Source organism: Vidua chalybeata, chromosome Z (assembly GCF_026979565.1).
Source record: "Vidua chalybeata isolate OUT-0048 chromosome Z, bVidCha1 merged haplotype, whole genome shotgun sequence".
NCBI classification, from domain to species: domain Eukaryota; kingdom Metazoa; phylum Chordata; class Aves; order Passeriformes; family Viduidae; genus Vidua; species Vidua chalybeata.
The window spans coordinates 48,023,946-48,044,969 of record NC_071570.1 but is presented as its reverse complement, the minus strand read 5'-3'; the positions used below and the strand labels follow the sequence as shown (position 1 = coordinate 48,044,969).

The 21,024-nt window shown below is 44.7% G+C and overlaps 1 protein-coding gene across 4 annotated transcripts in view; it reads left to right on the top strand.

Annotated features, from left to right (window-relative positions):
• The first annotated feature begins 1,508 nt into the window (after positions 1–1,508).
• Positions 1,509–21,024, top strand: part of ELP1 (elongator acetyltransferase complex subunit 1) — a 40,202-nt gene continuing 20,686 nt past the window's right edge. For 2 of the 4 annotated variants that reach the window (XM_053931310.1, XM_053931312.1), the window contains exons 1-22: positions 1,509–1,771; positions 2,803–2,955; positions 4,525–4,606; positions 6,494–6,574; positions 7,264–7,349; positions 7,920–8,019; positions 8,903–8,993; positions 9,482–9,605; positions 10,214–10,304; positions 11,352–11,582; positions 11,857–12,027; positions 12,636–12,735; positions 13,352–13,531; positions 14,338–14,444; positions 14,930–15,033; positions 15,874–15,927; positions 16,024–16,129; positions 16,810–16,925; positions 17,654–17,727; positions 18,353–18,431; positions 18,713–18,792; positions 20,277–20,417. In XM_053931310.1, coding sequence (XP_053787285.1) covers positions 1,622–1,771; positions 2,803–2,955; positions 4,525–4,606; positions 6,494–6,574; positions 7,264–7,349; positions 7,920–8,019; positions 8,903–8,993; positions 9,482–9,605; positions 10,214–10,304; positions 11,352–11,582; positions 11,857–12,027; positions 12,636–12,735; positions 13,352–13,531; positions 14,338–14,444; positions 14,930–15,033; positions 15,874–15,927; positions 16,024–16,129; positions 16,810–16,925; positions 17,654–17,727; positions 18,353–18,431; positions 18,713–18,792; positions 20,277–20,417 — 2,501 coding nt within the window. In that variant the 5' untranslated portion in view covers positions 1,509–1,621. Of the gene's footprint in view, positions 1,772–2,802; positions 2,956–4,524; positions 4,607–6,493; positions 6,575–7,263; positions 7,350–7,919; positions 8,020–8,902; positions 8,994–9,481; positions 9,606–10,213; positions 10,305–11,351; positions 11,583–11,856; positions 12,028–12,635; positions 12,736–13,351; positions 13,532–14,337; positions 14,445–14,929; positions 15,034–15,873; positions 15,928–16,023; positions 16,130–16,809; positions 16,926–17,653; positions 17,728–18,352; positions 18,432–18,712; positions 18,793–20,276; positions 20,418–21,024 lie in introns of those variants that run through there. The other 2 variants (XM_053931311.1, XM_053931313.1) reach the window with 2 other exon arrangements.

Sequence of the window (21,024 nt, the reverse complement as noted above, 5' to 3'; positions counted from 1 at the left end):
AGTGGATGATATAGGGGATGTGATAGGGAAGGCAGATGCCCCCTTGCCCAATCGGTGCAGGTGCCATGGTGATGATGTGAAGACAGCGACCAACCAAAAACCCGCAGGGGCGGACACTGAGCTTGGGGTTGAGTGGGATCCTGGGGATGGGGCGGGGACACGGGATTCCCTGGGCCGGACTGGGGAGTGGTCACAGGAGCAGCAGGGGGAAAACCCAAGGGCAGGCAGCCTGGGGCTAGACACCGCTGGGGGGGGGGGGGGCGGGAAACGACACGGGGGATGTATGAGGATACATAGAACTCGGCTAGCTAACACAAATAAGAACCCCTAATCTAAACCCAATCCCAGGATGCAACAATTCCCCCAGTCACCTGCCTTTGAAATACTTGCTCATTGATGAGATCCCTCCTCAGTCTTTTCTGGACTGAACAGGCCTAGCTCCCACAGTCTCTCCTCATAAGAGAGAAGCTCCAGGTGCTAAATCATGTTTGTCTCCACTGGACCTTCTCCAGTAGCTCCATGTCTTAAACATCATCAGTACTGACTGACTGAGTCTAGTTCCACTAGGAAAAGGGGGAAGTGTGAAGGGTAGAACTGATTGCATGAAGTCCTTCTTTCCCCTGAAGGCTGAACTACCTTCTCCTCCTTAGCCACATCTAGAGGGAGGTGGCAGAGTGTGACAGAAGGAGCGGCATCGGGACAGCACCAGCTTATGTGAAGGCTGGCCTGTAAGTGCCTTGGAAGCCTCAGCTGGAGTCCTTCATTTGGCTAGTGCCCAAATGGCTCCAAAAGAATCATCCTGCTCCCACTGTCATCTTATACACTGGCACTGGCAAGGCTGCACATCAAGTGCCATGTCCAGTTCTGGGCTGCTCACTTTAAAAAGGATGCTGATGTGATGGAGCATGTTTGGAAAAGGGAACAAGGCTCACAAAAGGACCAGAAAACATGTCTTAGGAGAACTGGCTGAAGGAGCTGAGGTTGTTTAGTCTTCAGAAGAGGCGGCTCAGGGCTGACCCCATTGCTCTCTAAAACTCCCTGAAAGGAGGATGTAGTGAGGTGGGAGTCAGTCTCTCCTGCCATGCCTGCAGTAAGAGGACAAGAGGAAATGGCCTTAATCTGAGACATGGGCGTTTCAGATTAGAAAAAAAAAAAAAAAAAAAAAAGTTATCACTGTCAGGGTGGTCAGGCATTGGAAAGGGCGGTGGAGTCCCCCACCCTTTTTGTTTAAGCATCTGGATCTGGAGATGTGGTTTGAGGGTTACAGTGGCAATGCCGGGTGGATGATTGAACTGGGTGACATTAAAGCTCTCCTCCAGACTCGGTGATTCTGTTATTTGTGCAGGTTCACAAGGAGCTGAGCTCCTGAGGACTCACAGCGCTGCATTTGCCGCCGCAACCACGGCGGCTCGCAGCGGCAGGCCCGGCCCTCCCGCGCGGCCCGTAGAGGGGAAGAACAGGTCACGCTCCCCCCTGCGATGAGCGACACCCGCGCACGGCGCCTGCGCCCGCCCGCCCGCGCTGCACGACATGGCGGCGCCGTGAGGCGGCCGCAGTGCCTGACGTCCATCGCTGCCCGGCCTCTGTCGCTGCCCGGCCTCCATCGGTCCCTCCCTCTGCCATGAGGAACCTGCGGCTGCTGCGGACCGGCGGGTGCCGCTCCGCCGCCGCCACGGGCACCCCGCAGTGCTTCTGCCTCGGCGCCGAGTCCGGCGCTGTTCTTGTGGGCTCCCAGTACGGGCTCGTGGAGCTGCGCCCCGCCGGGTACTCGGTGAGAGCCGCGGCTGCGGGGCAGGGTTGTGGTGCTTGCCGGCGTGTGGGGTCGGCTTCAGTTGCTGGAGTGAAGCGTTTGCGCCTCCGCCAGCGGGAGCTCGGCGGGAACTCGCCTGTCTCCTGATGCGGCTCCCCCTTCGCGGCGGGGTCTGTGCGGTCTTGGACCCTCCCGCTTCTCCCCGCCGCCGCGTGCTGCTGTCTCACGGTGCCGTGGAAGCCGCTGCACTGTGATCTCGATAGCTGAAGAGGCTTTCTGTGCTTCTAAAATACTAAATCTTCCTTTTTAAGAGCGTGGCTGTGTTAGACGCGTGTCATTCGCGTGGTTTAGCCTTAAGCCCGACATGGCAAACAGTTGCATCCGGACAAGTTCACAAAACAGAACCAAGCAGGCAAAGAGATAGTGAAGTGTACAAGAGGAAGCTTTGGAAACTTTGCACGGCGGGGCGGGGGGGAAACCCCAACATACCACTAAAGTAATAGAATGCATTTGAGTCATGGATTCCTGTTAGAGCTGGGTTGCTTTCTTCTCATTGTACAACTCTGAAGCTTCTAATTCCTTCAGTACATTCAGTTCTGAAATTAACTGACAAAAAGCCTTTGAAGCTTTCTAGGGATTTAATTTTCAAAGATTGCTGTACCTTAACCATACAAATTATTTTCATTAGAAATTGGTTTTTATGCTCTGTCTAGTAGTGTGCATGCCCCCTTAAGAGCAGTGGTACACTTTAAGCAGGTACCCGTACACCTCTTAATGTTGATACTTTGAAAGATGATTAGCAGGGTAAATTGGAAGTTGTGGATTGTTTGCTTCCATATGTGGGTTTTCTCATTTTCTTGTATCACTTTTACCAGAGAAGTTACTTGCAAGTTGGCTTTTTCCTGGTGCCATTCACACACTCCCTTCTAATGTGTAGTGCTTTTTGTAACTGCAGTATGATGAAATATACCTATGTCTTTTACACTGTCATTTCTGCAAAAATCCCAGGAGGTGATGTATAATTAGTAAGACCTTGGCCTTTCTGTATCAAGGTGTCAAGAGAAGTTTCCCTGACTGTGAATGGGTTCTTGCCTGAGGATGGAAGTGGCTGTATTGTGGGCGTTGAAGATCTTCCAGAGCAGGAGAGTGTGTGTGTTGCTACAGCAGCTGGAGACATCCTATTGTGCAATCTGAGCACGGAACAGGTAACATGCCATGAAATACTCAACAGTACTGAGGAAATTCAGAGGAAAGAGTAACGCTTAGGATTTTTTTAGGGGTCAGTTGTACGCTTATTGCATACTGAGCTGTGGCTAGTCTCCATTCTCTCGGCAGCCAAGCTGGTTTTTGTGGTAGCCCTGGTAATGTCGAAAGACAGAATATATACTCTGTAAAAGAACTGGAATTGAAATTATGGTTTGCCTGTCCACAGCCTGGGTCTTCTAAGTTTGCTCAGTGGGCTTCCAGGAGCAAAGGATCTGCCATAGAGTGTTACAGAAACAGGATATTGCTGAAACTAGGTAAAGAATAAAGTAATCCATTCATAATCCACTGTATAGCTACCATTTTGTTATCAACTGATGCACATTGACATGACTTAGGATATGGCAGAAACTGAGATACTACTTTCTGTTCCTTCCTCACTGTCAGATTTGTATCATCTTCAGCAAGACATTTAAACACCACAACAGCATCCTCTGAAATCTGAATCAGCTCCCACAATACCAGTCCAACAATGCAGGTTTAAGTGGGCATGAGATGATAGTGGTCTGTCTGGGTTAGCTGTAAAATTGTGGTTATTTGCAGCTTGTCTGTTTTGGTTCATGTTTGCACTTGATTTGCAGGTACCACTTAAATATGCAGTTAGCTGTATCTGAAGAATGTGTCCTGTATTGCAACTTAGAACATGTCATGAGGGAATAGAAATTAACAGAGTTTGTGATGCAGGAGACTTTTTTGCAGTGATAGTTGTGTCAGATAACAGGTTTAACTTCAGGTTCTTTATTTTGTGGGGTTTTGGCTTACTTTTCTGGTTTTTTGCTTTACTTTCCAGTCTTCTTTTGGTGCAGTCTGGGCACCAAGAAGGAGGTCTGGAAGATTCCTCTGCTTATTGTGAAACCCTCTCTATGTGAGTGATAGTTACTCTGTTGACAGGTGCCCAGTCTCACTTTTCTTACCTGGAAAGATTGTGACACCCGAGCCTAATTTCTTGAACAGCAGCATCTTGCTTTTTATCACGAGTGGTGTGTTTGTTCTTCTGTTCCATGCCTTTTGCAAATCAGGGTAACCACGCATAACAAAAGTTCTCTGTCTACTGCTATTACTTGCTCATGACTAGCCCAATTTTCCATAAAACTTTGACATTGGTGCAGATATGTACAGTTGTCAAGTTCAGCATACACAGGCAGTCAGAGTTTACCTGTGTGTTGGAATTCTCTAGGTAAGAATCATTGTGTCTGTGTTCTGGTACTGAAGAATATTTACCAATGTAATGACAGGCCCTATGAGGCCATATAAGTTGCAGAATAAAGCTCTTTCTAAAACAGTGTATGGTAGAATGTGCATTACCTGGGCTGTCATTCATAAACATTCTGGAACCATTTTTAGTCAGAAATGTGTCTTTTGTTTTGTTCAGCACAAAGTGTGCAGTTAGACTTCAATTTTTTTTTTTTTTTTTAAGTAGAAGGCAATTTTCTTTTCCCTTGATGACTGTTTGCTTTTGTGCTGGGATAGTGCTGCACTCATTTTCCCGTGATCTTATTTTGGTCTTGCAGGTGGAATGTGTTGGAAGTGTGGACAGCGGTCTGAGTGTGATGAGCTGGAGTCCTGACCAAGAGCTTGTTTTGCTTGCAACAGGTATCAACAGCAGCCTGTAAGCTTTCTGGTGTAGGAGTGAAACTCTCTATGGCCAAAGCACAAAACATAACCAAGATTGAGAGAGAGGACAAAAAATTACGAAACTGGGACTAGGACTTAAAGTGGAAAAAATTCTACCAGATCCTATATATTAGATTCCATTTCATGGTTCATAGGCTGTTTCAGAGATCCAAGCAGAAATTGGTTAGGCCCAAAAAGCTGCTTTGTGGAAGAGTTTTTAGTCCTTAAAATCTTCCCAGGGAGAACATTTGATCTTGCCTCAAAAATATAAAGACTTCTTTGTATCACCATTTGGCTTCTTCATAACAAAAACTGTTTCTTGGCCTTTGGTATTAAATATATGTGTCACAGGCCCTGATTAACTACAGGTGTGACTCATCTAGAAAATAAAATTAGCTTCAGACAAAACAGAATCATAGAGTGCTTGAGACTGAAAGGAGACTCTGTAGATTGCCTATTCCAACCACCTTGACCCAATGTGTGTTACCTAGAGCAGGTTGTTTGGGGATTTTGCCCAGATAGGTTTGAGACCCCACAACCCTCTGGGCATCCTGTTTCTAGCTGTTACTGCCCTCAGAGTAAAAAAAAAAAAAAACTTTTCTTAGGTTTTAAGGGAATTTTCTGAATTTTAGTTTGTGCCCATTGCCTCTTGTGTTGTCCCTCAGCACCACAAACCATGTGGCTGTGTTTGTTTAGTGTACCCCACCTCCCACAAAATATACATGCTTATGAGATTCCCCTGAAGCCTTCTCTCCAGGGCAGTCTGGCTTGTCTCAGCCTCCACTCATGTGACAGATTTTTCAATCATCGTTTTGACCCTTTGCAAGATTCACTCCAGTATGTCTTTGTTTGTCTTGCACTAGGAAGCCCAGAAATGGAGTCAACGTTCCATGTGTCTCACCAGCACTGAGTTGAGGAGCAAAATCACCTCCCACAACCTGCTGGCAGCACTCTTAATGCAGATGGGATGCTGTTCACCTGTGCAGCAGGGCATACTGCTAGCTAGTTCAGCTTGGTGGCTCAGGAAGCATAGTTTATTGTTTTTTGTCAAGCTGCTCTCTAGCCACTTGATTCCCAGTCTGTCCTAGTTCCTGAGATTATTATTTTTCATATGCAGGATATTTTTTTCTTGTTGAGCTTTATGAAGTTCTGGGTAGCTCATCTTGCCTACATGACTGGGTCCCTGTGGACAGCAGCACAACCTTCTGCTATACCTGCTGCTTTTCCCAGTTCTGTGTCATCTACAAAGTTGAAAGGGTCCTATACCCTGGGTCATTAAGGACGATGTTAATCATAGCCCCTAGTGTCCAGGGGCATGCCAGTGACTTACCTTGAGCTGCATTTACTGACAGTGCTAGCAGGCTTTTGAACTTGGCAGTTCATCTGGTTCTCACTGTCCTTTTATCTATCCCATACTTCATGGATTTTTCCATGATGACCTTGTGGCACACAGCCTCAAATGCCTTATTAGAGTCAAGATAAATGAAATCCACTGTTCTCCCCATATCCACAAGCTGGTCACCTCATTGTAGGAGGTTATCAGGATGGTATGATATCCTCTTCAAAAATCTGTGGTGACTGTTCCCAGTCACCTTCTTGTCCTTCATATCTCCAGAGAAAAGGAACCAGGTACTTGTTTGGAACGTGGAAAAACTTACTAAGGTTAGGCCAGGAAGCATATTTTTGAGGAGAAAAACTTGGAAATGTTCTGTTCCAATTTGAAGTTTCATGCTTTGAAGGATATGTTCTCTCTAGCAGCATGTTCTCTGTAATCAGATCCATGACAGAACAATAGGAGCACACAGGAGAACACTTGAGTTTTTATTTGCTGCAGATACCATTACCAGTACTGTATCTGCCTTGCAGGTCAGCAGACTCTCATCATGATGACAAGGGACTTTGAACCAATTACTGAGAAGCAAATCCACCAAGATGAGTTTGGAGAAGGTGAGAGGTGCACTGAAATGAAGTTGCCCTAGCTGATGTAATTGATACGTTGTAAGCACATGGAAAGTAAGGAAATGGAGCTGAGCACTTCGAGGCCCCAGGAGACATTTTATTTAGACTGTAATGCTGCTGGACAGCTGAAGGGTAAAGTCAATATTATTACTTGTCAGCATAAATTCAATTAAGTTCCATGTACCAAAGATCTTCCTAGACTACATAACTTCCCAGAAGGTTTTTAGAATAAAATCTGGGGAGAAGGTGTGTCACCATTGAGTCAGAAACAGGAGTGAGGTGACACATAAACTCTTAACTCTCTTCAGCAGGCCAATACAAGTTTTATTAGAAACCCATTCTTTTTGTACACCATTCCGATACAGGTGGACCTGATCGGTCATTTAATCTACACACTGTCACCATTGGCTAATTAAGAAGATGCCCTTTGGTAAACATCTTCTGGGAAAATAACTGTTCAAAACACCAGCAGCAAGATTATTTTAATTCTTTCTCTCAGCCTTCTCAGAACTCCCACAGAACAATTCCTGGGAAAGTTTATCTGGCTTTCTCTCTCTCTGACCAGACTGTAGCATCCACAAAAGTGTAGTTCCTTCAGGCTGTGGTTGTGTACATAGTGCACAGTAGGTAAGGTATTATCTGTAAATCTTCCACTACAAGGATTATTTCTTCTCCAGGAAAGTTTGTCGCTCTTGGCTGGGGTAAAAAGGAGACACAGTTCCATGGATCAGAAGGGAAACAGGCAGCACATCGCAAACAGACGGTATTATACTGCTTTTTTTGTGTCAAGCCGATACTCTCTCAGGGAAAACATGCATAAAGGGAGTTTCTGTTACTCCTGTGCTGCTGATTTGCCACCCCCTTTCTGGTAGTTCTCTTCATATGCTGCTACTGTTTGTTTCTGTGTTGTCTGAAATCACATATTTTTATCTATCTTTGAATTCAAGCAAGCACCAGAGAGTACTTAATTTTCAAACACAGCTCAAAATAAGATTTGCAGCCATTCCAGCATCAATCTTGAGTAAATCTCAATTCACCATGTGTCCAGCTTATGCACTGCCATCTGTAAGTGGAGACCCCAGTGGATGGGAACGATAGTGTGTGGTCATATGAAGAGACAGTCATATGCAGTTGGAGGAGGAACAGATTGGATTAGTTTTAATTCTAGTGTTTCCTAAAACAACATTTTGAATAGTGAGTTTTTAACTTACTAGTCTTAACACTTCGTAATGGATGGATTTCATCCTAAGGCTCTTGAAAGAGCAGTCTGTTTAGATAAAGACAGCAGTTGCCTTCCCAAGCTTTGATGCAACTTTCTTTTGTGTGACTTCAGGAAGTGTTACCAGCATCAGCCTGGGATGATGGCAGGCCTCGAGTGACGTGGAGAGGAGACGGGCAGTTTCTTGCAGTGAGTGCTGTCTGTCCAGAGACAGGTATGGCACCACATTGCTTTGAAATACCAGCCTGTGTAAAGGGCTTCTTAAGCAGAATCTAGGTAAGGCAAGGACTGTTTGTGATCAGTTGACCACTTAAAGTGAGGGTGAGTTGAACTATTTAATTGCCCTTTTCTCTGCTCTGGTGTTCTCAGAGCCATTTTATAGACATGATATTTTGAATACTTTCTTTGTGGTTTGGTTTTCAGTTCAGTGAGATACCAGGAGGGAGTACTACTTTGCAGATACTATCTGAACTATTTCTTTCACCTGCTCAAGCTTTAAACAATACCTGATAGGCTCTCAGTGCCAAATGGATGAATATGTTTGGGTTCATATACCCACTATTCCTTATATTAGAGTTTAGCCTTGCACGCTTTTTTTTAGATACTGGTGATACTTTTCCCTTTGTTTTGCCCTGAAGTCAAAGAAGTGATGAGCATATGCATTACTTCTAAGACTGTAACTGATGTTTTCTATGATAAATACTACTTTCTGAGCAGTTTAAATGTATTGTTTAACATACTGAACTGCATCAAACCGCACTGCTCTTCACTTGTTTGGATTTGTACCTTCAGTACTTCAGATTAGGGAGGATTGTAAATTTATAGCAAGATTTTAACATTTCTCTGGTGAAAGCTGGAGCGGGAAATTATTATAATTGAACTACATCAGACTGAAATTCCTAACACAGTTCCTTTAGTCGCTTGGTTTCTATGGGAGAACTGCCTAACACAGAATAAATTCTTAGCCCTTAAGGTGTACAAGAGAAATCTCCTTTTTATGTATGTGCATCAAAATTTGCTCTTCTACCCTCATAACATTAGGAAAGTCTCTTCCCAATTTTCTTTGACCTTTGTCTCATTGTTCTCTCAATCTGTAGGTGCTCGGAAGGTCCGGGTATGGAGCAGAGAGCTTGTACTGCAGTCAACAAGTGAGCCTATCTCAGGATTAGAACAAGCATTGTCCTGGAAGTGAGTAGTACTGCAGTGTGCATGCTGATAGCAGTGGTGCTTGTTATTCCCTGGTCACAGTCTTTGATCAGCATAATTTTAATTTCTTCATAATTTTGTTTTTTCCCAGAATTTGAAGAAAGTTGCTTTCTGATTCAGCATGAGGAAGAGTAGCCCTTTAAACCCTGGAAATCTTAATACTTGCAATCACAAATGGGAAGAAGGGATAGAGTCAGTGTCATACAGTCAGTGTCAAGTGGGTTTGGGCTGAGCTGTATAAAAATAAATATTACAGGTTCCTCTCCTAGTGCTGACATTTATTTGGTCACCTGTGGGTATCATAAGCTCTGATCTGTGTTGGATCTATGACTGACTGAACAGTGCTGAGGAAAATACATCTTCTGCTGCCTTTTTCTTCATATCACCAGAAAAAATGTGAGATGACTGGGGTTTAGAATGACAGTGAGTGATTGTGTGAGCAATGAATTTTCATTTGGCTCTTTTTTAAGGCCCTCGGGAAACCTGATAGCATCTACACAAGAAAAACCCAACAGACATGATGTAGTTTTTTTGGAAAAGAATGGACTTCTTCATGGAGAGTTCACCCTCCCTTTCCAAAAAGGGCAGGTCAAAGTAAGTTCCTTGTCTGGGCTTCTTTGATGAGAGTGTAATGGACATAAGGGCTAGATCTCTTCCAGACTCTAGGAAGAGGTTTTTCCCCTAATACTTCATGCTTATCCTAATGAGAGAAGTGACCTGAAAAGAGAACAATGAAGAATCCTGTGGAGAAGATCCAATGCCCTCTGCAAGCCCGTAGTACAAAGACACATAGTAAAGGATGATTGTAGCCCTGGGGTACTTCTGTGCTCTATATACTTTATACTAGGCAAATGATTCAAAAGTACTTTTCAGCATGTCAGCCATTGCAAGAGTGAGGTTTTATACTCATATTATCCCAAATAAGTGAGAAACTATTGCTAGGACGTTACTTCAGCTTCTGTGCTTGGATGCTGAGAGGTCTTTTGGCAGCTGCTTAACTCAGTGTCAAGGAAAGCAAAGAGAAGGCTGCTGTCATTTTTGTGGCCACTTCATCTGTGGTCTTCTCAGGATGCCTTGTCAGGAGCTTTGCAAAACACAAGGGCTCTTGGAACCGATCTACCTTTTTGTTGTTGGAGCACCTCCTGGTCTTGTAAACTTTCTGTGAGCAAGAATATCAGCAAGAGCCATGTTTGTTTCTGCAGGTTAACGAAATGCTTTGGAATGCAGATTCTACAATCCTGGCTATATGGCTGGAAGACCTGAAGGTGGAAAACTCCAACCCAAACACTTATGGTGAGAGCACTCCATGAGGCTCTGGCTCTTAACGCTTGCCTGCAAATGTCATTAGCAATGGGTACTTACCTGCAGGGTAGGAGACACTGTGGAGGCTTCACAGTGGCTTTGAGACTGCTATGCTGGTGTCATGGTTTAACTACAGACAGCAGCCAAGCCCCACAGAGTCACTTGCCCACTTCCCCACCAGCAAGACTGGGGAGAGAATCAGGAGGGTAAAAGCTGGAAAACTCATGGGTTGAGATAGTAGTGGTTTACTATGAAGAAGAAAAAGCCATGCATACCATAAAAAGCAAAGCAAGGAATTAATTCACCACTTCCTTTGGGCAGGCAGGTGTTAAGCCATCTCCATGACAGCAGGGCCCCATCACATGTAATGGTTACTTGGGAAGAAAAATGCCATCACTCCAAATATCCCACTCTTCCTCATTCTTCCTCTCACTTTATATATGAACATGATGTCATGTGGTCTGAAATATCTCTTTAATCAGCTGGCATCACCTGTCCTGGCTGTGTGCCCTCCTGACCTCCTGTGCATCTGCAGGTTCATTGCCAGTTTGGCAGTATAAAAAGCAGAAAAGACCTTGGCTCTCTGTAAGCCCTGCTCAGCAATAACTGAAACATCACTTATCCATGCTGTGTTCAGCACAAATCCAAAATACAGTCCCATACTTGGCACTGTGAAGAAAATTAACTACCCCAGCCAAAACCAGCTCAGCTGGTGAGGAAGAACTGGTAGTTCAGCCTGAGTTCAAAACGTCTTCCAGGCTGCTGTAATTATATAAGTGGTACAAATGGAATAGTAAAGGTCTGAGCCCTTCATTAAACAAGGGTACTGTCTCACAAGGGTAGCTCAGTAAATTTTAGGATTGACTTTTGCACAGTGTATTGTTTTCTTGTGCTGTATGTTGTATGACACAGCTCACAGACTAGAACTGTTATTTTAATTGCACTTAACCCACCTGTAGAAGGGCAGTGGTGGTTGGGAGAGAGTGTTTGAGCTGGGTCTCAAATACTAGTCTGTAGTAACTATTTGTTTTTCTGCAGTTCAGCTGTGGACCACAGGGAACTACCACTGGTACCTAAAGCAAAGTCTACACTTCGGTGGCTTGGAGGAAAATCAGTTGGTGTCACTGCTATGGGACCGAGAGAACCTGTACAGACTACATATACTCTGCCAGGGCTGGCATTACCTCTTCTACGAGTGGCACTGGACCACAGACCATGGGCTGGGGGAGAATAGTCAACATGTGGCCAATGTGGCTGTTATAGATGGAGGTAAGCAGTGGGACAGCTTTCCTGCTCTAGGGTCTGAAAAGGTGGAGTAGCCTTTTGTATTCATTTCTTCTTTTAGTTGTTTCTACAACACTTTTAGAGAGAGATCCATGTAATTGATAGATGCTTGAGGGTTAGCTCAATGAAGATAACCACTAAGAGCACACCAACTATTTTCCTGTAACATTATTTCTGCTTCCAATAAAGAATCCAGGAAGAGCTTCATTAACATTTGGACTGGGGTTCCTCTTGGATTTTCTTCTCTTTTCTTCCACAGATAAAGTGCTTGTCACTGCCTTCCAGCATGCTGTGGTGCCTCCACCCATGTGTACCTATGAGCTCCAGCTCCAACAGGCAGTTAATCAGGTTGCATTTCACACAGATCCCAAACATAGTGGGGACATGGCTGTCCTGGATGCTGATAACAGGATCTCTGTGTACAGATATGGTGAGAACATGTTGCAATCCTGTTAAAAGAAACCCTGTGTTCCTGAGAGCAGTACCTTGGCAGACTAGTAAGGTGGTGGTCACTTAAATCTTTACACAAGACATACTTGGTTTAAGTGTGAGTTCAAGCTCTGCTCTCATTTGCAGTAGTCTGAGCGATATAGAAGCATTTTGGTGGTGCATTGACTTTGTGAGAAGATAGTGTTTGGCAATTGACTATGTAATTGTGCTGGTAATATTCCCCTGCTTAGTTTCAGCTTGAGTGCAGCACATGGTGTCTTGCATAAGCTGCTCTGATGGCATGATGCTGACTGTCACTGGGAAGTGTCTGAGAACCTGTGGGGCACCCGACACTTCCCAAAGCAGTTCTGTAAACAGTGTGCTGTGAGGAAACAGTTGTTTTGTACTGTTTTGTACAATGTTGGAGTGTGACTGCCTTCCTCAAAGTGACTTGATGAGAATTACATTTCGGCTGTACAAGTAGGGGTGGCATTTTCTGACTTTTTTAATACTTCCATGTAGCATCTATTTTTTGAGAAAATTGAAGATGGAAGGGGCTCTGTTGGGTGGCTCTCTAAACTCTGCTTTGTTCTGCTTTGTGTTTGCTAGGACAGAGTACAGTGAATGACCCTTCTGTCAAGTTTGGAGCTATGGGAGGAAATGGTTTTAAAGCAGCTGTGGAAACACCGTACCTGGATAAAACCTACAGGTAATATAGAACTACTACAGCTGTAGAGGGGAGAAGAGGGTTGTACCTGACTGGATGCTTTAGAGGTCACAGCAGTTACCACTTTTCTCAAGATTTTTAAGATGCTGTCAGATAACATGGTTTTATTTTGTTGACACTGTGTCTGCAACTACTGCTGAGAAAGGCTTTTACTACGGTCTCAACCTAGCAGAACCAGTGACTGTTAATGACAGCAGTGAGATATCTCTTCCTGTGCCTGGTGCACAAAGGAATGATGGTGCAGTGCCCAGGCCCATGATCACAACACACAGAGCAACAGAGCTGCTTGCATAGCAGAGACAGTGATGAGGTTAAAAATCCCACCATGCTCTCTGTTTGTTCCTAGAGGTGGTTGGCATGGAAGCAGTACTATCTAGGGAAAACAGATGGAGCTTCCTAGGTCTCATCCTTTATCTTCAGCTCAGCCTATGGCAGGATTCATGCTTTGGGTATCTATATTTCTGCACTGGAACCCTCCCAGCCATGCTGTGTGTTTAAACAGCCAGGCTGTGCCTAGGAAGTCCTCTGCTTCTATAGTGAGGTGGCTTACTGAAATCAGGTTTCTATTTGTGACCCACCTTCTCCTGTTTTGTGACAGAGTTGATGTGAGCAGCAGTAGTGAAGTGATGAATCCTCTGGGGCTCCAATTTCTCACCTGGCTGCCAGATGACAGCTTCCTGGTTGTTGGTCAAGGTCAGCATGCTGCTCAGTCTGTCCTTCATCATCTGACTGCAGTGCCTCACGTGGCTGGAGCTGAAGAAGAGTGCCTGAATTTACGGTACTAGAGATCTGTCAGGCTGAAGTCTGAGAACGCTTCTGGACAGTGCCTAGAGGGAATTAAGCCTCATACTAGCCTGGAGACCATGGGTTAAGGAATTTGGCTTTCTTCTGACAGGAGAACCAAACAGATCATGAAGCTGCCTACTGGTCAGCACTTGCCTGTAATCCTAATGCCTGCACCCAGCCTGACAAGGGTACATGCTAAGCATGCCTGTATCAGTACCTGATAGCTCTGTTCCTTGGAATTAAAGGCCCTTGGGGCAGAGGGGATGGCACATGACACTGAATTCCTCCATTCCTTTGCCCACCATTATCAAGGTCCAGAAGGGGATGAGTAGCCATCGAAATTGCTCTCCTCCTTCTCCTCCTCCTCACCTGTTGGTCTTTGTGGGGCCAGTTGAGCTAAAACCAGACACAAAAGAAAGCCACCTAGGGTGCAGAAATATGGTTCTCAAAGAGATCAGGAGAGCTGCTTTTTGCAGCACTCACCCAGCAAAGACAGAATGATTTGCATGTGAGCTGTAGAACAGAAAAAGAGGGGTGTGTTTGCAGAGTGCTGCAGTGCAGACAGTGACCAGCACAGTTAGGCAGATGCTGTTGACTGGAGTTGCTGGTGCTCTGTGGTACCACTGTTAGCTGACATAGGTGTGAGAGGATTGCAGAAAATCTTTACATGAACAAAGTATGTCCATGCTGGAAATGTGCATCTTTTCATCTGGCTAGAATAAAGGCAGGAATGAGGTGTCTGCGCTTAAGTGTTATCTGCTGTGACTGATGTTCTGTATTTCCTCTGTCTTGCATCAGGTTGTCAGTGCCTGTAGATGGAGAAGTGATCAGCCTGTATTGCAGCCCAATAACCAAAACTGTAGCTCTGCAGCTGACTGATAGACGAATCCTAAAATACCTGTGGGGTAAGCTGGGCCCTGTTAGAGTATGTGGTCTTAGGTGTAGTTGTTACATATTTCTTAAAAGGTTTAATGAGATGATTTGACTTTCTGGGACTTGAGTGACTCTTGCCATGTAGCTGGTGCTGCTTTTATATTTCCTCTCCTCCCAGAAATGGGCTGAATGAAATTAGTGATTTGTGTCAGAATTCAATTAAAGGTAACTTTATATATATACACATGAATATGTACATACAAAGTTCAGTGCTGACTGACTGCCACATCCATAGATCTTGTCTCTCATTCCACAGTGGAGTAAAGACACTACTGAGCCCCGGAAGTTTCTACCTTCTTGTCAGCTGTGTCGTGGATTTCTGTGCCAGCATTCCTCCCCTCTTTCAGATAGTGTGGCTTATTCCCAGTTCTGGTTTTCTTAAGATAATGTGTCATGTGGTTTTAATGTCTGAGGTTTTGATTGGCTGGAAAACAGTTAGATCTTCTTTCCTCTTTAGAGGCTTCTACTCCAGTCCTTGAGCCCTGGCGGAGTAGCAGTAGCTCTGCTGTTCAGTTCCCCTACTGTTGTGTGCAGACTTCCATCACGAGGATCAGTGGTGAAGTAAGTGAGACTGCAAGCAGATTAAATTCCCTACTCAGTTGTTCTCTGTGCCAAAAGTACACCACTGTCTTCTGCCCAGGGCCCAGTGATACTTGTTCATGATGTTCTTCATAAGCCCTTTGCAGAGCTGAGAGCTTATCTTCGCTTGCCTTCTAGAGCATTTCTGGTGGATTGCAGTTAACACCTGATCACCCCATTCTATGAATACAACAAATAATTTCATTAAAGAGTAAGAAAATTCAAATTGGAGATTTCTAGCAGTTGCTACCACACTCTTTTTGAAAGGACTGTTTTGTTTGGTTTATCTGAACTTAAACTATTAGCAAATATGGCTGCACTGAGTTACTGCAGATGTCCTGCTACTGCTCTGCTGCTTTTTCCTGTTGGAGATGGTTTCTTGATAGTTACAACAGCTTAAAGATTGACCAGCTGTTTTGTTGGTATTTCAGGAGTTTCCTTCGTTCAGTGTGCATCCACCTGTAGGAAGCTGCTTTGCTCTGCTCTGTAGTCGAGCTTTACCTCTGGTATCCTAGACCAAGAGCTGCTGAATAAAAGAGCCTAGATTTCTAGCATGGCTTCTGCTTCCATTTTGTGACTGTGCAGTTACAGGGTAGGCCAAGCTGGATTTTCAGCCAGCAGTATTTAAAGATGTGTAAGTTTAAGTCCTCCTGAAAGAGAGGTTGGATGACTTGCTGTCATCCAACCGCAGCTTCTCTAAGTAAGTCACATGAGGTACTTGTTACCTCATTGTAAGGTACTTCAATCTAGTGCTTTTCAGTGTTGTGAAAGACTGGAGGTTGTGATGCTCATAGCTCACAGTTGTCATTATTTTAATTACAGGAGGTGATCTTGGGCCTCACAGATCGATGCCGTTTTTTTGTTAATGATATTGAGGTACAAATCTTTTGCCCCTTGTTTCATACCCTTTTCTATGGCCAAAGGCAGCTTCTGTATTCTGGTCTAAATTTTGATAACTTCATTTTTTTCCAGGTTGCTTCTAACATCACATCATTTGCAACATACAATGAGTTTTTGTTGGTGACAACTAACTCGCACACCTGTCAGTGCTTCTGCTTGAAGAACTTGTCAGTGAAGGGTAAATATCAGTGCTGGCTGCCTGTTGCTAACTTGCAGTATTTGTCTTGGAAATACAAGATGTCCCCATTTTTCACATCCAAACCTATTGTATTTGGGTACCTCAAACGAATTGTTAAAGAGATGAGAGTAAGAGAGCTGCTTTCAGAAATCTACCAGAGAGCAAGGAGCTCAGGGAACTGACTATATATCCTGTGTTTTTCACAGAGAAAAAGAAGATAATTTGTGCTGTACTTGACCTTTACACTGTTTTGAACAGCCTAGCCCTGCATTCTATTCCTTCCCTCCATATTCAAAAGAAGTCTATGTGCTATTTGAGGGTGTGTGGTAGGAAGAGGATCACTGTAGAAAGAGTTTCTGCTGGTGTCTGGCTATGAGAAGTGTGATGACTTTGGTAAAGGCAGGACAACAACTGACTGGTCCTTTTGCGTCCTTCAGTGCTACTCTTATCTGGGTTGTTGAGCTTTGTCATCCTGTTGTGCAGAAGAGACAGCTCTGCTTTGTGTACAGGTTCAGCAGTGATCAGCACTCAGCAAGTCCTGTCAGGAATTGTTGAAAATGGCTGTTGTACTGGTGGCTTGATTGGTCCAGTACAACCTTGCCTGGCTCCTACAACATGGGAGGTCCTAAATGGGGCACTGTGCTGTGTGTGCCATGTATGCTGATAAATGTTGTCTTCAGCCCTCCAGGCTAGCCTGAGCAGTGCTGCTGCACCCAACAGTGAGACCCTGCGCAAGGTGGAGCGAGGTTCACGTATCATCACTATCGTTCCCCAAGACACAAAGGTGGTGCTGCAGGTCAGTGCTCTGCCTGTGTCTGCTGACGTGCTATCAGGATATGCAGGGGCCTGTCACAGTGGGCACCTGGCCAACCTGCAAACAGTTTATGCAGTGCTACAAAGCTGGTAGTACTGCCCTACAGTGCTGCAGCACAGCACTTAACAAATCTCCAGCTGCCTGGCTGGATGCAGAGGGATTTTGAGCATGCCTTTGGGAGTTAGGTTCAGTAGAGGCAGATAAGTATATGCAGAACTGGGAAGCACTATTCAAGTTCCTGATGGCTGAGGTAATGTAGTGCTACATATTGTGGCCTCTCATCATGAATCACTTCCTAGTATTTACTAGCAGCCCTACATTAGCCTTGGCACTTAGTTTTTTGCTGAGCTCACTCTTCAGAACTGCCAGAGATTCACTGAATGGAGAAGGATGTAATTTGAGAGGCACCTTTGGAGGTGTGGAGCCCAACATCCTCCTCAGAGCAGGGCTAACATGAAAACTTGATCGGGTTGCTCTGGGTCATGCCTAGTTGGGTAGAATCCAACCTTCTAAGGAAGGAATGTTTCTGGACTGAGAGAATGTTCAGGTATTTTTCCACAGTTGTTGAAATTGCATGTCCTCTGAAATGAGCAACCAGTCCCATGCACTTGCAAGTAGCAGAAAGGCCTAAGAAAATGGCCAGTCCTCACTTTTCTCACAATGTAGGCAGAGTAACTAAAGTAAGTAATTGTGTGGGTCTTGTCTTATAGATGCCAAGAGGAAATCTGGAGACCATTCACCACCGTGCTCTGGTTCTTGCCCAGATTCGGAAGTGGCTAGACAGGTAAGTGGTGCTGGTGTATTCTTGCCTTCCCTCTTCCAGTCTGAGTTGTTAGAAGCTGACTGACCTGGAAAGGAGAGGGAGGCTAAACTCAGAGGAATTGACCTTGATAGAGAGAACAAAACTGTTCCTAGGGTGACCACCTAGAAGTCTAGTTTTCAGCTGTGCCAGGCACTTCTCACTTCACCACTGAAGGTCTGAAAACTGTGTGGGTGGGAGAAACCTTCATCTACATGTGCTGAAATTGCATGAGTGGGAGAAACCTTCATCTGCTCCATTCTCCAGACATCTCAATCGCTTTAGGATTAAACTGGCTGTTTTCCATTTTTTACTGAATTTGTTTACATTGAAATTTTCTGAAAGGGAAATTGATACAAAATGTAACACTCTTTTAATGGAGACAAAAACAATCTAAGCTCTGTATTGCTTTGTCCACCTTGCAAGCTGGTGTGTCCCACTGCAAGGGTCAGCAATGAACCGTATTGACCTTTCACATTTTTCTGGACGGTTATCTAGACAGCTTATTGTGTAGGCTGTTCCCATCCCACTGGTTCTGTGCTTAGCTCTAGTAAGTTGCCTGTGCATCTTATCCACTAAGTAAACTGTCCCACTTGATTCTTTCCTCCAGGCTTATGTTCAGGGAAGCTTTTCAGTGTATGAGGAAGCTGCGAATCAACCTCAATCTTCTCTACGACCACAATCCCAAGGCAAGTCTGCCCAGCTCTCTTGTGTTGTTTGCCATACTAATCTACCCTGGAATCCACCAAACAGTGCACTGTTCAGTGCACTCAGAAGTGTAGGTGGTGCTGTCATTTCTGCTTTCAGCGGCGATGGCTGTTCTGCACTGCAACATCATCGTACAGTCAGATCCAGTTTAGCATTTCTTTCATCCTGAACTTTCAGACAAGGTCTCTGAATTTATTCTTATACTTGATGTACATGTTCTTACTGTTCAGAATATCAGTGGTAATACTCTTGTTCATTTCAGGTATTTCTGGAAAACACAGAAATCTTTATCAGGCAAATAGATTCTGTGAACTATATCAACTTGTTTTTCACAGAACTGAAGTAAGTATTAGTCTGCAAATAGAATTATGCATGTAATCAGTGGTGATACGTTATTTTGTCAGAATATTGGCAACTCTTCAGTGTGGGTGCAAGGAATCAGAAATCTGGCATGTTGAGTCATAAAGGCTTGAGTTGGCTCAGTAGTTTCAGGGATAGCATGTCTTGTTGGAAATTCCAGTTTGCAGGCAGCCATTAGATTTTTGTAACAAGTAATTAGTACATTATGTGAGTGCTTTAACTTTTCTGCTGGTTTGCTGTAGAGCAGTAAATGAGAGCAGAGAAAGTTTTGTTCCCTCATAAAGAGAAGCAAGGTGGCAGTGCATATCTAGTCTGAGGCCAAGATATTTGTTTGGATCCTCAAACCAAGTCCCCTGAGTTATTTCTTAAAGGCTTTAAAGACTCAGTGATGAGCGATAGTAGTTTCAGAACTTTTCAAGCTTGCTAAAGTCAATAACTGTGTAGGAACTGGTGTATCAGTTAGGTGTTTGGTTTGATTTTCAGTGTTGATCTGACCAGAAAGATAGCAAATGGCTTATTTTTCTGAATTTTTCAGTGGATATATCCATAGTGGATTTAGTGGAAGACAGCTGTTGCTGCATCCTGGGTTTGGGTTTAGTTAGGGGTTCTTATATATGTTAGTTAGCCGATTCAGTGTACGCCTGTGTTACCCCCATGTTCCCCCCCGCGGTGGTCCGCTCCGGGTCACTTATCATTGGAGCATCACCATGCCAGTCTTGTGGTCATCCCCCTGTCCACTCCTGAGAGTTCTGTGTCTGTTACACCGTCCCTGCATTCCTTATTCATCCCGGAACCCTGTACACACCGCTGTTGTGTCCCCATCGGTTACCATAGTCCACGTCACTCCCCTGTTGTCTGTCCCCATTGGGTGGGAGGGCTTCTACCCACCTCGGCCCCGCCCCCATAAAACCCCACGTGCCCTCGGTCCTGTCGCCATTTTGCCCACGCGGCGCTAGGGAGCAGCCGCTGTTCTCCATCCTGGCTCCACACAACAGTGGAAGCTCTCCAGCTAGCCGCAAGGACGAGGTGTGCCTCCTTCGCCTCTCTGCCTCACCCCAGTGCCGGCCACGGAGCACAGCCAGCCCCTGCTGGTGCACTGAACACCACAGCGCACGGGCCATGTGGCAGCCCCAGTCCCGCCAAGAAACAGCGCCCTAGCCGGGCTCTCCAGAGCTGCCCTGGACCGGGGAAAACAACGCAACGCCACAAGCTGTATCTTGCAAATCTTGTCTTCTGATTTTTTGGTGCTACTGAAGTAATTGTTTGACCAGTTTTAGGGATTTTTTTTAATGCCTGTCTTGGCTGACAATCAGTTTAAACTGACAGATTTTTAGAGAGCTTCCTGTTAGTGTGGCAGTTAATGCGTAGTTCTTTTCTGCATGCATTTGAGTTCCTTAACCTTATTGTCTTTGTTCTGGGCTATGTTGCGGACACTGCTCTTATTCACATTACCTGTTTTTATGCAGAGAAGAAGATTTCACGAAAAGTATGTACCCATGTCTGAATGGTAGCAGTAACAACCAGCCACGCCAGCATCCTGATCAGAAAAAAGTAAACCTCATATGTGATGTGATGAGAGTTGCCATGGAACACATTGACCCTCAAAAGTGAGCACTTTCTTACTGTAGGGAAGGAACCATTAGAGAGATTTCTAGTAAGTCATTGGCAGGAAGCAAAGCTGTCCTTGACATTAGTTATTTGGCCCTAGGTTCTCTGAGGTGAGCTTGTGCTCCACAAAATTAACTATACCATGCCTTGCTTCTGCTGAGCATGCTGTCCTGGAAACATCTAATAATTTCACAGATAGCATACCAACATTTTACTACCAGAATTAAAATAATAGATGCAGCATGCTTATAAGGGTTTAGGAGATACGCTCAATTTAGGATCAGTCTGTATGGGAATGGAGACATGAGCAAGATTTTCATCTTGGTGAGTTGCTGACTTTTTGAAGCAAGATATCAGCTGCTCCATTTGACACTGAATTACTTCGTAAATGATCAGCTCAATTTTCCTGATTGATTACCTTTTTGGTAACCATCCTCCTTGGACGAATCAACACCAGACAAAGATAAAAGCTGGGAAAATATGATAATAACAGTGCCTGGTGAAATGGTGCTAAACTATTGACAGCTTAATGTTAAACAGTAGAGAGGGGAGCAACAAGTGGTAAGTAGCTGCTGTGCCCTGAGAATTTAGACACTTTCCAGCAAA